Source organism: Polypterus senegalus, chromosome 4, assembly GCF_016835505.1.
Source record: "Polypterus senegalus isolate Bchr_013 chromosome 4, ASM1683550v1, whole genome shotgun sequence".
Classification (NCBI taxonomy): Eukaryota; Metazoa; Chordata; class Cladistia; order Polypteriformes; family Polypteridae; genus Polypterus; species Polypterus senegalus.
In genome coordinates, this window is record NC_053157.1 from 56,508,639 (window position 1) to 56,526,201 (window position 17,563).

Consider the following 17,563-nt stretch of genomic DNA (forward strand, 5'->3'; position numbering starts at 1 on the left):
ATGGATAGATAAATTAAGATTTTGTACAAATAATGTTTTTAATTTTTCTTCCTCGATGGATTCTGGCACCCCCAGCAACAGCTGAAAGGAGATATATATATATATATATATATATATATATATAGAGAGAGAGAGAGAGAGAGAGAGAGAGAGAGAGAGAGAGAGAGAGAGATATATATATATATATATATATATATATATATATATATATATATATATACTGTATAAATAGATATAGATATATATAGATATACTGTATATATAGATATATATATATATATATATATATATATATATATATATATGCCAGCAACACTCATGACAATGACAAAACAATTACATTGTCAATAATGTTACGTTATTATTAAAATGTTTCCTTTTCTTTTTCATTACTTCTTTAACACACTACTTCTCCACTGCTATTTTGCTAGTACAGTGGAACCTTGGTATACGTCCTTAATTCGATCCAGACCCTTTGACTTATACCAAACAGGATGTATACCAAACAAATTTTTCCCATAAGAAATAATGGGAAAATGATTAATCCGTTCCCATGAAAAAAACAATCCTATTGCTATTGGCATATTATAAATTGATGGGGTTGTATAAAATAATTTAAACACTGCTTAATACTAAAATACATAAATACAAAAGCAATTAGATGAAATAAATGAACATTTTACCTCACTTTACTTTTTAATACAATCTTTGTTTTTCACAATCGTAGATACCGTCGTTCTCGGCAAATGGTATGCAACAGTCATGTCCCGGATACGCATGCCACCTTCATACTTTTCAACAATTTAAATTTACATGAAAAAAAACACAAAATCACGTTGTGATGATGCAGGTTTGCTGTATGCTCCCATCTGCTGCCGGGAAGCCCTTGAACCCTACACCGTCGGTAATGTACATCACTGCTAACCTCATCGGTAAAGCAAGGGGATGGTGAAAAAGTGCAAAGTGCTTTTATTAAAACAATTAACAAAACAAGGTGTTCAAATTAAAGTGCAGTCTCCAAAGTTCCAATAAATAATCCATAAAATCAGAAGTGAAACGTGGAGGTTAAAAACAATAGAAAAAAGTCTTCTTAAAAACAACAAAGTTAAAATACAGCAGGAAGCATTCTTTAAAAAAAAAAAATAAAAATAAAAAACAAGAAGAAGCCCGGTGCATTTTTACCTGGCCCCCCCCCCCTGCTTCTTTCTTTTACTCCCCTTCAAGCCAACTCGCGCTTCTGTTTATCAAGATAAGCAGCTCTCTCTCTCTCTCACTCACTCACCCTCTCGTCCGTTCTTTCTTTCTACTCCCCTTCTAGCTGACTCGCGCTTCTGTTTATCAAGATAAGCAGCCCCAGGAACAATCATGAATGCGGATGGTCCCTCACAAGTGCATTTTGGTGAGAAATGCCCACATTGCGAATCGCCCTTACAACCTTCAGCCACATAACCACCACGCCCCCTCACCAAGCTGCGAGCGCGGTGATTATTTATTTTAAAGCTGGACTTTGACAGGAGCTGTGGACCCGCTATATCACACACGTGAAAGTTCAAAGAGAGTTATAGCGCGGGTTGTTCACTGAATGCTAGCAACTGGCGCACTAACGCTCGTGGGCAGTCGTAGCGTTGTCTTGAGAGAGGTAAAAAAGGTTAGCACGCAAGTCGTATTCCAGGCAAAATTTTTCGTATCCAAACAGGACATATACCAAGTTGGACTTATTCCAAAGCAGACGTATACCAAGGTACCACTTTATTTCATATACTGAAAGTTTGCGCATTGCAGGTAAACTTTTCTTTACATGAATATGAACACTGTGCTAAATCATGTACAAAAATTTGTCTTGGGTATTTAAACAATTGCTAGCTTTTTTTTATACTTATCTATCTAATCAGACATACTTTCATAATTTCTACCATATTTACATTTTTTACATAAAGCAGCACTAACTGCACCTGTAAACTTAAGTTTTTTTTTTATAAATTATAAGGTCATAATGGAAGATAATTATGTACTAAAGGAATAATAGAATTGCAAGTATCTACTGTCACATCCGTGTGCTTGGGGAACAACCTAAAGGCTTAGGCAACTGTAATTTACCGCCAAGACATGAGGGGACACTGTCGAATAACTCTCTCTTCTCCTGCCCGCTCTGCAGAAAGGAAGACTGATACCCAACCCACTCTTTAGTTACGTCCAGGGTCAGACCACCTGAACTTGCCTCTTTCTCCCAGAACTTCACATAAGTGGAAACGACAGCATCTTGGACAGACCAACTGAGATTTAATTAACTCTCGTCATTGCACTTTACCACACGTTTTACTTTATGCCTTTTGCGTACTACAATATATATGGAGTTTGCCTTTGGGTGCCCCAGAACCTTTTGCCTCTTTTTTACATTATCAAATACGTTTTTGGTTGACAATGTATGTGAAGGCAAACTGATTGAGAAATTACAGAAAAACGCATACATAAAACTATAAATATAAAACTACTTCAAAAATAGGGTTAATGGAAGAAATTTGTGTAAAAGAAATATTTGTATATTACACAAATGTTTCTCTTTAGGATTATATATGCATTCAAATGTATTGTAAATACTTTTTTGGGCAACATTTGCACAAATTTAAATACTCGTTCACTTTGTAAAACTTTTTCTTGTTTAGAGGCAAATTAGTATGATTTCTTTGACATCACAGAAAACCAAGCTCACTGCATTTTATAGCCACAAGTTGACAGCAAACCCACAAAGCACACCTCACTATAGACAGACTGATCACACACAAGCAGCCATCTACCATACAACTTCTAATAATGGCTTCCTCCATGATCATGAGACACTTTGGAGGATTTGGCAGCTTATAAGAGAGTTTTCGAAAATCTTTCAGTAATTTAGAGAACACAGCAGAAGAAATCTGATTATTGAAACCGTATCACACCATTAACTCAATGCAAGATCAGACCAAGAGAATTACATCAAGACTGAACTGTTGTTGTCAAACAAGGAAACTGCCCACCTTGAACATCATTTATATTGCAGATAGATGATATACACCTTCTGGGAAAGGTATTTGGTAATAACATTGGATTTGTGTGCAAAGCTGTAACACATCATCCATCAATAGATAACAAGCTATGACTTGCAGACTTCAGTGGAACAAGGACAAGAACCAGTGCAAGCAATAACAACAAGCTCCACATTTTTACACAACATTTTAGAACTTGTCTTCTATTCTAAACTTAAACAGTGAAAAAATGGTTGAAATGTTGTTATACAAAAGACTCAGACTGTAGGTTTACTGGTATTATTTTCTACCCAGAGTTGTTTTTTTTTTTTTTCGTCAATATTCTCAGATGATTCATGGCAGCTGTATGAACTCACAAATGTAGCATCAAACACAGTTAGGAAGCATCCCGGTGTCACGAATGTTTCCATTTTACACTGATTAATGACTTGCTAACAGGCAAACGTCAAAGACTACTTTTACATAAACACAATATGCTTAAAAAAAAAAAAAACAGATTATGGATGATTTTCAAATTTTCTGCTATTATTTTGTACATTTGATATTTCTTTTTCTTTTAAATAAATACTTTTAATTACAGAGAAAATGTTTTACTGCAAGATTTTAGTATATGCTTAACTAGAAATATGGTAATTGGGTTAACTTAGTCTCAATTAATTTCCTTAAAATACAACATTATATAGTGATTGTTAAGCACCAAATTTACTTCGCTATTTAAACTAACTAGATTAAAAATCTAAATATACAGTAAAACACAGCACAGTAAGAGGCCTTTGACTGTCTTGCACCTGCAGCCACATGATTAGTGATACGCATTGGAACAGCTGGCCATCTATACCACCTTTTAACTACTCAAGGAATGCTCAAGAACTCAAGAACATGAACTTGCTAATCAAAGCTTTCATCCTGAACTGTCACAACAGATAATAAATCTTTGAAGTTTAAACTAGACCAAACATTGGCTTGTACATATTAGAAGGATGTACACTGATATTCAGAATGAACAGAAAACTCTACTGTGAATTGCTGCCACATCAGGTTAGCATTTTTTCTGAATCATAAGAGGCAACAATCAACTTTTAATTACTGAAATGCAACTAATGATCATTTTGTAAATGATTAATCTGTCTGTTATTCTATCGACTACTAAGCAGGCATATGAATGTTTGTTGTACTTGAATGTTAAGTGAATCATTTTTATAGTTAACTTATATACAAGCAAGATTGTCATTCATACAGCTTTGTGATTTTTTTTTATTTTCTTTAAACAATGAGACAGGATATGGATGTGAGCAAAGTATATTTAGTTTATAATTAATCAATTTAAGCAAAATGATCAAATAAATATTTACATATTGTAAAAGGCGCTATATAGCGACCCGGCACAGACCACGCAGAGGCACGTGTACAAAAAGGCTGTATTTTTTCTTCAGCTGTGTGACACGTCTTCCCCGTGCCACACAGCCCAAACACAGTCCCAAAGCACAAAACAAAACAAACCACAATTCTCCACCTCGCTCCACCACTCCTCCCAGACAAGCTTCGTCTCCTTCCTCCCAACTCTGGCTCACCGAGTGGTGGTGTCTGGGCCCTTTTATAGCCCACCCGGAAGCGTTCCAGGTGATTAACCACCTGGTCCTAATTGCACTTCCGGGTGGGGCTGAAAGCTCGTCCAGCCGGGCTGTGGGAAGCTGGCAGCTACCCCTAGCGGCCACGCCGGGCACCAACCAAGCTGTGGAGGACTCCATCTCCCATGGAGCCCTGCGGGTGGCTGGGGAGTCACCGTCAGCCAGGGAGGCTGCCACCAAGCGTCCGGGGGGAGGTATTGGACTGCCCATGGCGGCTCCCCCGGAACATAAGTAGCAGGGGCGTCCCTGCCGGGCATGGTTAACCCGGCTGTCCTTCACAATATATAAATTCACTCTAAGACCTATTATAAATGTATTTTTTAAAAAGAGACCTTAAACAGATATACATAGATGCTTATTCATAAATGTAAGATATACAGCTGCAATATATGTTCCTTATGGTGCTAATATTTTTTTCTAAATCTAAGAGTGCTGGCTCAGCTACGGATATTCAGAGTAAAGTGTCATAATAATGTTTGTAATGTTTAAATGATTCCAACTGAAAGTACCGTTGCAGGGGACATTTATTGAAGAGAATGTTAAGGTAAACCAATTAAGCACACTTTTGTGGCAAAAGTGTATTAAATAATTATATACAGTAAGCTAAAATTTCTTGTAGCAGTTAATTTTGCCACAACCGATAGTGGTTTGTTTTGAGGAAATCTCTTTATACCAACTGTTTTACTTTGTTCTTCCTGTTATTAAAAATATAATCACATTTAACCATTTATGTATTCATTTATTAACTGTTTGAGTGTAAAGTCTATATGTTGTTTCTTCTTAATATTTGATTTTACTGTTTGACCATTTCTTGTCACATATTAAATATAAAAACAGAGATGACCAAGGCTGACAATATCAGCATTAACCAGTTCATTCAAGTTTAAATTCTTGATGTTCGTCGGCAGTGCTTCTGCTTTTTGGAAAGCCAATGTACACCACTACATTAGTGTAATATGCTCAGTATTAAGCCATCAACAATCCTGTGCTATTCGGTATTGTAGCAAAACAGAGTTTCTGTATTACACATAAATGACTTCACGCAGAACAGTTCTGCTAAAATAAAATGTCATTTTTGCTTCAGACTTACAAGTAGATAGGATGAAGTGGGAGATACTGTTCACACCACAAAAATCTTTATTGCCAGCATTCAGTAGAACTCCACATATCGCTTTTTCAGGGTACTCTTTTCCATACTAACTAAAGAGAGAAGGCTCAAAGAGCACAGAAGCATTTCATTTCAGAATGTCTGGGTTTAAGAATATAACACGAGAGTGAAGTTTGTTTTACTGTCTGCACAGTCGGTCCAATCTGAATTACAGTAGAAAGTTTGTTTTCCTTTTTAAAAAAACCTAGCTTTCCAGCAGCAGTTCAGCGTTTTCTTTTAGTTTGGATGAGCTGCAACATCTTCCACACCAGCCTGATCACTTATTGGGTGTAACTTATTTACAATTTAACCACTAGAGAAAATAGTGAAGGAATAAATATCTGGCAAAAAATGAACATGCAGATCTACCTGAAATGAGTGTAGCATTGAAGTGCACTGAACAGGTTAGTTGGCACTGCTCATCACCTGCCTAATACCACCTCTACTGTAAAGTATGGTGGTGGCAACATCATACTATGGGGGTGCTTCTCTGGAGAAGGGAGAATGGTCAAAATTGAGGGAAGGATAATTGCAGCCAAATACGAAAAGAGGTCTTTTAAGAAAATCTGCTCCAGAAAGCACATGACCTCAGACTGAGGCAACGGTTCACCTTTCGGCAAGAGAATGCCCAGAAGCATATAGCCAAGTCAACACTAGAGTGTTTCAGGAGAAGTCTCTGACTATCATTAAGTAGCCAAATCAAAGCTCAGACTTAACCTCTTAGAACTTTTGTTGAGAGACCTAAAGATGGCAGTTTACACACATTTCCCATCCAATCTAACGGTGCTTTAGAGGATCTGTCAGAAAGATTGGGTTAAACTACCCAAATCCAGGTGTGAAAACATTGCAGAAACTTACCCAAGAAGATTCAAAGCTGTAAGTGTTGTCAAAGAGGCTTGTACAAAGTACTGAATTAAGGATCTAACACTTAAATGAAAGAGATTTCAGTTTTTGACTTTTAAATAATTTGAAAACATTTCTGAAAACATGTTTTCATTTTGTCATTACGAGTTGTTGAGTGTAGATTGATGGACAAAAATGGCCACATTTCTTCATTTAAAATAAAACCAACAAAAAGTGAAGAGGCCTGAATACTTTCTGAATTCACTGAATAACCAAAAAGAAAGACCATTCATCCCAACATACTTGATATTTGAATGCTTCCAATGGGATTGTAATATAAGTGACTTCTCCCTATGTATCTACAATTGCCTTCCATGAAGAATTGTAATATTCTGCAAAAAATACTCCTAATTAGTTTTCATTTGTTATCCTGAGTCCTTGTTAAACAGCATATTTTAAAGTAACAGCTGTTATATTTACAAAAAATACTTAAAACTATTAACAATGACTTTCCATTTTGCTTGATCTGACTATATTCAACTCCTTCCATTTGTCTTCATGCCTCAGTAGCTCTTTTAAAGACTCTTCCTGATATCAGTATCCACCTACAGTACCTATTGTAACTTTCAAATCATCTTTTTCTATTACAGAATTATGTTGTGTTGTAGTCTTTCTAGGTAATTTTAGATGGATCACCCCTGGATAATACTCTAGTAAATTGTGGAGCTCACACACATGTACACAGTGACTGAAACAGGGCCAATATACAGCTTCTATTCAGCTTATATATGCAAGCATATTATAGTTACTACAGCATCATACTATGTCCAATAAATTACTAAACATGCCTATTCTATTATAACCTAAGGGACTGTTACAGCCTCTCAACCACAATTCACTGCTGGGCACACAGTTGGACATATATAGTCATTCCTTCCAAAGCTAATTCACAGTCATTATTTAATGTATTTTGATGTTCTTATAATAAGATAAACATGCACATGCAGTATCATTCCAAATGTGACCTTATGAGTACACTGCATAGCTTAAAGCATTACCTCCTTAGATATGGACTTCAAAAATGAAATGAAAAATGTTCCACTACTGTATGCCACCTGGCTGTGAAAAATATGACTTGGTTGTCTTTACTACCTGAGATGAAAATTATTATGGTGTTATTGTATTCCTTATTTTGATCTTCTTTAAATACAACTTTATTAATTTACATTAAAATCAATTTGTCACATGTCTCCCCATTTTTGCTAAAGTCCACTTATATGAAATTTAGCTGATTGTACAATATCTTCCAATTCACTTTATATGCTGTTCCTTTAAAATTTGATCAACTTATTTTAAGGCAAATGTAACAAAGAACATCTTTAATATGATTTAAAAAAAACACAACAAAGTAGTGGCCCCAGAACTGAACTTTTGTCACAAGTTAATTTAAGAAAAAAGCAACTTAATAGCATAACCTGTATTAGCAAAACTAGAATCCCACTAACTGCCAGATTACCACCAATACATAACCTCCTCTGTATAACAAAGTGCTAAGTGGGTGTTGGCACAGGTGCACACACTTCCATAGTTCTCTTTTATAACTGTTTTTATTTATTTATGTGTAATCGAAATAAAGCTAACAGCTTATGATTGGCATATTCTCATCTGTTTAAATAATGTTAGATAGTTGGTTACTCAGTAAATTTCTAACAGAGTTAAACGTTTGTGAAAACACAGTATAATCATCATTAACTTTGAGAAATCAAGTATAATTGTTACCTGGGTTTGTCTAATTAATGTTAGATTTTTAATACTTTGTAGCACATCACTCTCTGTTATCACCAAATGTTTAATATAATCTGATCATTCCTCTCAACAAGTGGCTAGTCGATCTTCTGTCTAGTGGCGAAAATACAAATTAAATGTATTTGCTACTTTTTAATTAGTATTTTTTTTACTCTGTTGTTTATTATGGTGGCACAGTGGTTACTGCTGCACTTCACAGTGTGAGGGACCAATGATTAAATCTCATTCCAGTCTTTGCTTCTCTGGAGGTTCCATAATATCTGTGTGTCTTTGGCTACTCCTGCCTCCTCCCATATATAATATACATCTCTCATTACACACTAAAAATTAGCTAATTATGCAAGAATGTTACTGTGTCTATGAGTGAGTGCGGAATGGTCTGGCATCTCATCCAAACTTATGTCTTGCCCTGTGACCAGTTCTGTGGGGATAACACTTCACTGTTGACTATTCTCAAGAATATCATTCCTTAGCTTCATTTCACTGTTTTCATCATCCATTTTAGCAGCTTTACTGAAAATGCTGTTGCCATTTTTTCCATGTTTCACCTTATTTTTTGTTACCTTAATTGTTTTAATTTTTGACGTTGTTATCCCACATGCTGCTTTAAATCTACTCAACTGATCCTCATACTTTCCTGCATATACAGTAGAAATTCTGCATCTGCTGAAAATTTTCCTCTGAAAGCTAAATTTAATAGCTTTAGTTCTTGCCAATTTATACTGCCAAAACATGGATATCTTGAAAAAATAGTCTTGATATATAGAGTTATATAATAATTAAAAAAAAAAAATCTTATTTTCTTGCATAGACTTGGTCCAATCAACATCTGTACACACTTAATCTCAGCAGTTATTCAAAAAAAAAAAGCCCTTTCAGTGACTATAAAAAGACAGAAGCATTGTGCGACCTAATCTGCAATGTTATGACTGGGTACTGATGCTAGTACTTTGTTGAAGTCACACAGAACTCAACTTGTACCTGCATGTCTAAAAATGGAAAAAGATCCGGCACTCTTCTTTATATTATGTGACTTATGCCCCAGCATCTACAAACGGATGCAAATGTACCCAAATGTACCAATACTCTGAGAACAGCTTGACTTGTTCAAGATAACTGACAGACCTGAATGTTCAAACAAGACTTCTTGCTCACCGCAGCACAACTCACAAAGCATCAGTCATTTCAGTGGATGGACTATGCTGGGTTCCCTATGTTCAACTAAGCAAAGCAAGATGAGGCTATAGTGGGCACCAAAACTGGATGACTAAGGACTGGAGTAACATTGCCTAATCTGACAAATCTCTGTTTCTGCTGTGACATGCAGATGCTACGGTTAGAATATGGCATCATGAGCATGAGTCCACAGGTCACAGATAGAAGCAGATGGTGGCAGTGTAATGGTGTAAGGAATGCATTTTGGCACACACTAGGCCTCATAATACCAACCATGAATTACTTGAATGCTACAGTGTAGTTTAGCATTATTGCTGACCACGTACATCTGTTTATAGTCTACTCTTCCTCAAATGAATAGTTTTAGCATGATAATGTCCCATGTCCCTGTGTGAGGCTATCAAGTCAGAATGATCATAAATCTAAAAGGAATGTTTCCAATATCTCATAGAATACATCCCTCAAAGCATTCAGGTGTTCTGGAGCAAAAGATGGTTCTACCTGGTACTACCTAGGTGTACCTAAGTACACATCCTGGACTAGATGTTAGCAGGCAGAGACATTTTCAATCACCTGTCTTCAGTGACTGCAAGTTTTGTGTATGCCTTTTATTTAAACCTTTACGGGACCAGAATTTTGACCTACTTAATCAGATGAAAATCCTTATCGTTCAATAGCAGGGACTTTGGGATAATAACATAAGTAATACCATATAGCCCTGTTAATGTACACTACAATAATTGCTTGTTGAACCATGTTGATGAGCTGAAAGAAATCTAACCTGAGAATAAGGAATAACTAAAGAATGTTTCAATATATGACAGACCCCTCACACACTGTCATCCTCAGATCACATTCTTTATTGAAAATAGAAATTGCTTCAAGCCCTTTACCTACTTCAGTTTGTGCGACTAAATACTTTTTCTGCAAAGGGATTTGAATTTTACCATTGGATGAAATGTGCCTGATATACAGGTTAGAATAATTAAATTGTGCATATTGGTTTAATTCTTTAAATTTAAAAGCAAAGAGCACGCAGCCAACCATGTGCCATGTAATCACAGGTCAGTCAATCTTCACTTAGCAAGTGCACTTTACCTGGTATTAAAAAAAAGCTTTCAGGACAAGAGAGAGGCCTCTCTGTTAGAGAAGAACACTTTCATTACTTTTATACTGTTCCTGTTTGTGTAATTCAGCAAACAGATACAGTGTACATACATTATTCATATTGATAATATTATTTTCACTTAAAAACTCCCCATTAAATACTACTGCATCACACTTCAGTTCAGAAAACTATATTACATACAATAATTATTTCTTCGACTGCAGATAAGGCTAACAAAACTGTATGTTAGTTATATATTTTAACATTACATTTTAATTTAATTAGAACACATTTTAAGCCAAGAAAACAAACTTAGCAAAGTATTTTCCACTTACCGGTTAGCCAGTAACTGTGATTTTGTTCCAGAAGGTGAGGTAAGATAAATAGATAGATCTCCTCTTCGGAAGTGATGAATGGTGATGCGCACAACAACATGTTCCAAGTAAATGACTCGATGGTTACTGTTGTCAGCACAACCAGTAGCTTTAAACACTATTCTCACAACAGCATCTGAACGAATTGTCCTGAAAATGAAAATCACAAGACACAGCTCAGACAAAAAAAGAAGTTTTATAGATCCCATTGATTATTGAAACTTGATTTATGAACTGAAAACTATGATAATGATTATTTTTTCTCTTAATTATTCAGACTCCTTTTTTTCTATATATAGTGGAACCTTGGTTCACGAACGTCTCTGAACACGTACAAATCAGGTCACGACCAAAAAGTTTGCCAAACTTTTGCATCTGTTCACGACCACACACTCGGTTGACGAACAAGCCAGTTTCCCTTCCAGTTCGTACGCGCCGATGATTTCTGCATGTGTTCAGTCTCTCCTTGTACTGTACATTGTTCTCAGTGCATCATGCAGAGGGACTCTCCCTCAAAACTGTAACCTCCTCTCAATCCAGCTTTCTCCTGTGGTATAGCAGGTCCACAGCTCCTGTCAAAAAGGACAGTTTTAACAAATAATCACCGCACTCGCGGCTTAGTGAGGGGGCGTGGTGGTGTGTGGCCGAAGCGGTTCCTGAGGAGTTTGTGATGTGGGCGTTTCTCACCTAAGTGCACAGGTGAGAAGTGGTCCGCATCCGTAATTGTTCCCAGGAGCTGCCGATTGCCATGACTACCACGCCTCTTCATAAACAGACGCGCGAGTCGGCTAAAGGGAAAAAGAAGAGAATAGGAAAGAATGGGAGGTTGCAGGAGAAGACAGCAGGAGGAGAAAGCCAGTGCAGGGGAGGGGGAGGGAGGGAGGGAGAGAGAGAGAGAGAGAGAGAGTGAGAGCGAGCGCAGGCTCACATGCAGCTAAGCAGGGAGCCTGGGTGTTTGTTTCAGTGTTATTCAATGTTTTTACATTTAGTTTACTATTTCACTGTGCATTCCATGGTATAATTAACTATTTTTGTGCTTAAAAATCTTTAAAGAAAATATATGTTTGTACGGTCTGGAACGGAACGGATTAATTGTATTTACATACAATCCTATGGGGGGGAATTACTTCGGGTCACGGCCAAATCGGGTTACGACCAGAGTTTTGGAATGAATTATGGTTGTGACCCGAGGTTCCACTGTACAAACATAATGAACACCTCTTTTTTTAACTGTATAATTCCATTATTACAAAAGGAAGGATGCTCTTTGTATTTTTTCTGCTGTGTCATTTCAGTTAAATAACCATGACAATCAAGGCAAGAAGAATTTAATACTAAACACATTATTCTGCAAATGTTCCATGAAAAAGCAAAACATGTACTCATACATTGATGTTGATGTAAAGTATACAGTATACAGGATATGAACACTAGCAGTACATGACACCTTTATAAGTATGACTTTGGTGCTTAATGTCTCATAAACCCTACCTGTTGCAGAAACGGTTCTGCCAGGTGTTATTTTGATTTCTTACATAAGCATATCAATAGTTTCATACCTGTTCTAAGCTACCAAGATGAAAAACATGAACTAACAAAGGAAAAGGATTGACGGGATGAAAGTTAGATGGCAGTGGATTTATTTTGTTAAAGACAAACTATTATGTTAGTACAGCAAAAGTGGTATAGAAATATTTTTAGAAACACTGCATCATTGTTGAAGATATAAAGGTGCAGCATTTTTAAAGATCAAAAATCGGTAAAAAGTGTCAAACGTCAGAGGGATTTAAAAATAAGGTTTAAAAATAACTTGTAGCTCTGGTCAGCACATCTAAACAATCAAAAGCAGAACTAATACAGAAACTAGATTAACCAAATTATTTAATAATTTGTAACTCTATATTCTAAGAAATCCATCCGTCGATTATCTTATTTTCAAACTCTAATGGCCCAGTTCAGGATTGGGTGAGACTAGCATCTATCATTTGGCACAAGGTAAGAAACAACTCTGGGCAGGCCATTAGCTCTCACTCACTCACAGACAATTAACTTAACATGGATGTTTTGGAGATGTTGAAGGAAAATACGAGTAACAGAAATATCACTGATGTAAGCATTGGAGAATGTGCACACTCCACACAAACAGTGAGTAGATCAGGAATTGTAACGATTCAGTTGAAACTGGGAAGTAGTGTGCCTCCCCTTATTCTAAGAAAGATTTTGAAATTACAGCTCATAAACACTGAACTCTATATTGTAACAATGTTTAATGTATTCATCGAATAAAAGATCTTTCTGACCCGTCACATCCTGTCTATTCTCTGTTCAAACTTCTTTTGGTCTACCAAGAGTAATACTACCAAGTTTCGCAACAGCATTAACTTGCCCTCTTGACCTAACATATTAAGTTATTTTTACTTTTTGTGACATAGTTAGTGTGTCAAACAGCCCCTTACTGACAATTTTATTTGATTTGACTTCATCAAAGTATAAAATAGTGATCAATAAACCTACTCTAATTAAGCAAAGCACTTGTTATAAAGCAAGTAGACCCATGAAAAAGCATCCATTGAACAAAAACTAATTTCCTGTCAGTTGTTCATTTTATTGTTGTCAGACTTAGCAAAAGTTAAATATTTGAAAGAGAAGCTGTGAACATCCAGAGACTAACCGTATAGCAACAGGAACAAGTTAGAGACCCATACCTGGGCAAGATGTCATCGGGATAACAATATCATCACAAAGAACATTAATTTAAATTCATATGTTTAGCTTAATCAAATCAACATTATAAATGGTGTGGTCCTATTTCTCAAAATTAAATTTATAGATGTAATCTGAATTCTATGGGTTGATTAAGGTATATGAATTAAAGTGACTGAAAAGCACTTGCTTTGAAAAAGGCAAATACTAGAAAGGCATCTTAACCATAATTAATTGATGAAAGTGTGTAAAAGTACAGAAAATGTTAATGAGTAAAGCCTTGAACTGAAAAAGCATCTGTAATATCTAAACTATAGCCCGACAGACAGTTTTAGCGTACCTTTGTGGTCAGTTAATGATCTGGGTGAATTTAATGCATCACTGAATAAGGTCAAGTTTCACTGTTTCATAAAAGATAATTGTGTTATTCAGATCGACTGTGAGGAAAGCTTCAGATTAATGAACATCAACAAGTTAAGTGAACACCTCTTGAGCTGTTTATTATGGATCTCCACAACACAGTTGTCAATGGAATTTGATTCTCCGGCCAAAGGAGGTGATCAGCTGCATGGCTCTAATTTATCAAGAAGCCTCCTGAGCAAGTTTTTTTCTGTCTCTGGTTATCCTAAAATTGAACTAATATGCTGATGACGGGATGTAGGTGATGTACCAAAAGACTGGCAAAAGACCAGGAACAACCTTTCTTTCCTGAAATCAGTTTGCAAGTATTTATGAGAGACCTGAATGAATATTTACTGTACATGAAAATATCTTTCCTGTCTTGGAAGCAGTTAATTGAAATTGTAGAAGTTGCTGAAAGATAAAATTATGTTAGGCCTTATTTAACTTTAATGAGGTACTGTAACTAACCATATTTAATTGAAAATAAATGGAAATTGAAATTTATCAAACAATTTAAAATAAAAAGTAACTTCCATTTCTCAGAGAGTCAAAATTCTGCATGTTGGTAGCAGGCCAATACCTTGCAATGATTCTGATTGTTCCAGATCAATGTTTCATAAGCTTCTAGGGTTAGACTAACAACTTATACTTTGTAATGAACTAAACTTAAAATTCATATGCTTTCAGCTTCAGGCTTGAGGAGTCCTAGATAAGACTGTTATTACCTTGTTTTTTTACATATGTTTTACCCTATATTCATTTACACGCTCCTAGGCCACCTTTAGTCATTGACTGTCACTTGCTACTTTGAAATAAACTCCCATAAAGTAGTCAGAGTAGTCACAACTCTGTTGTGAAAACTTTTTGAACATTTCTGAACATTTACACACTCATGCACAGATGAAGCAGCAAGAGGAAAAACTTCTAAAGGGTGTGCCCCACAGTAATAACCATGCTTTGTTTAAGCAACCGATTGTATATACTTCTTGTTTCATTCTTCAAAATGTACAAAAACAATAACTAGTCAAAAAGCCTGAACAACAGGATGACAAACTACTTTCCATCCATTACCTAAAGAATTGTTAAGTGCACACAAGTGACTTAAACATACCCTTCTTCAAACAAGTGATTAAAAAATGACAGTATTTGTTGTTGTGAAAATTTCCAAAAGACCAATTAACTGTTCATAATTTGACAGCAAAAATATAAAATTCGTTATATTTTCACTTTACAAATTAGAGCTATTTAAAGCACAAAAAATGTTTTTCAAGCAGTAATTAAATGATTAACTGTGACTACTGCTTAATTATTATTACCCACATAAGTTGAAAACAGAGGCTCAGTTAAATGTATTCTTTTTAAGCGCTGTTTTAACATTCTACACACTAGTTACAAACACTGCAATAATTAAAAGATAATACTAAATGACATCAGTAAACACTTAAAAATTATGTTGAAACACCAATATAAACACTGTACAATAAGTGTGTACGGTTTTTCTGTTTTTTGACTTTTCAGTAAAACACCAATTTCTTAAACTACTGAAAGGTATTTAGTCCCCACTCAAAACAGTCCTAGGCCAATGATACTCTGCTGTATATCACAGCCAAACAACATTGATTACAGCAGCATTTTACATGGGTCTCAATAGCTACTTTAACAGTAACAAAATCTTAAGAAACATATAAGGAAATGAGTGAAAAAAATAAGAGTTAAAATTTGGGCTCATATAAACTGTATAAATTGCAGAAAAATAATAATATGATGCAAAACTAAGGGGCAGTATTTCTTAATTGGCAGTACACCAGCCAGAGCCCTAAGTCTGAATGCTGGCTCAGTCACTGTCTATGTTTGTCTGCTCTCACCTGCCTGTGTAGGCTTTCCCCCTGGGTACTAAAGTTATTTCACATTTCAAAGACTTTGCTGTTTCAATTAACTAGTATCTGTAAATTGGCTCCTTATGGATGAGTGTGGGTGTGTGCATCATTATGCCCTGCTACAGACTAGTGTCCTTAGCAGGGCTTGTTCCTGTCCTGTAGTTAGATTAACTGGACTTGGTAATAGAAAATGGACTACTTTCTGTTTAAGACTACATTACTTTAAACATCAGTTTGCAGAGAATCTACAATACCCTAGAAAAATATATTGCTCTAAAGGCTATGGGAAATTTGTAAATATAGTGTATGAAAGGGAATAAAAGCAACTAAAAAAAAAACCCACCTGAATACCGTCAATATATTAAACAAGTTTTATTATTCTGGGAAATGTCAGACTTTGGAATTACTCTGTTTTAATTGTGGTCTGATTTTTGGATGTTAAAAGATAACAAAAAATGAGAGTGCAAATATAAAAGGAAAAAGTAGAAAGTGATAAAAATGTAGACAATTCTTTCACATGTGGAAAGAGATTTAATTTACGTATGTCAGTACGTTAAAAAATTAACCTGCTGTTTCAAGAGTACCACGAGAAATGTAATTCATTATATTTAAAACTTCCACAATTCAGTACACAGGCAGAGGCGAGGCTGCTCTAGGGAGAGGAACTAAATTTTAAGCTGCCTAACTGCCAACACCTTTACTTGTGTAAGAAAAACATCACTGATGACTCTTTTAAAATTCTCACTAGCCAGAAGATTCATGGAGAAAGACTCTTTAAACCCTATCACTTTCCTTCACAGCTCACGACACTGACAACCTAACAATGATTTTCAATTTATAAACTTATCTTTTGACCACTTTAAATGAAATTTGATATCCCATACTGAAATCAACACATGTTTTGTTCACTGTTTTACCTTAGAATAAGGACTATGTTTCTGAGCATTACAACTCTGAAGTTTGTGACTGATCTCTGTGATGGTATGTTTTCTTATATTCTCCGAATTGAGACGTAGCTTCATATAGATTCCTATAACTATGCATACGTTATGCAGGCTTTGCAATTGAATTGACTTTCAATAATACAAATACACTGCAAACTAAAATGTATGCATTAAGCCAGTCTGGATAAAAATAAATACAAGTTTAGTGAAGTATCTGTATATATGAAACAGGACTGACTTGGAAAGAATTTTTGATACACCACTCATTCTCCTGGGGACACATGGGGGTGTCCTGTTCTGATTGTTATTGCGTCTTTTTTCTTTTCCATTGTTGACAGTGTGAGCTTAACTACTGAATATTTATTTCAATGAATTTTAGATGCTTTCTTCTTAAACTTCTATAAAACTTGGTGACAAAACAAATGTATCTCATCAATTTACTCTAGAGTTGTCCTTATGTTTTCATTTACCTCTATACTGCACATATGTTTAATGTAGGTTGAATGATCATTGTACAATTGTGCTTGTAGGT

General features: G+C 35.5%; 1 protein-coding gene across 3 annotated transcripts in view; it reads right to left on the minus strand.

The window, feature by feature from the left end:
- The window catches only part of pcsk5b (proprotein convertase subtilisin/kexin type 5b), a 320,287-nt gene that overhangs the window by 35,402 nt on the left and 267,322 nt on the right, over positions 1–17,563 (minus strand). For all 3 annotated transcript variants that reach the window (XM_039750693.1, XM_039750694.1, XM_039750692.1), the window contains exon 12: positions 11,067–11,255. In XM_039750693.1, coding sequence (XP_039606627.1) covers positions 11,067–11,255 — 189 coding nt within the window. The remainder of the gene's footprint in view (positions 1–11,066; positions 11,256–17,563) is intronic.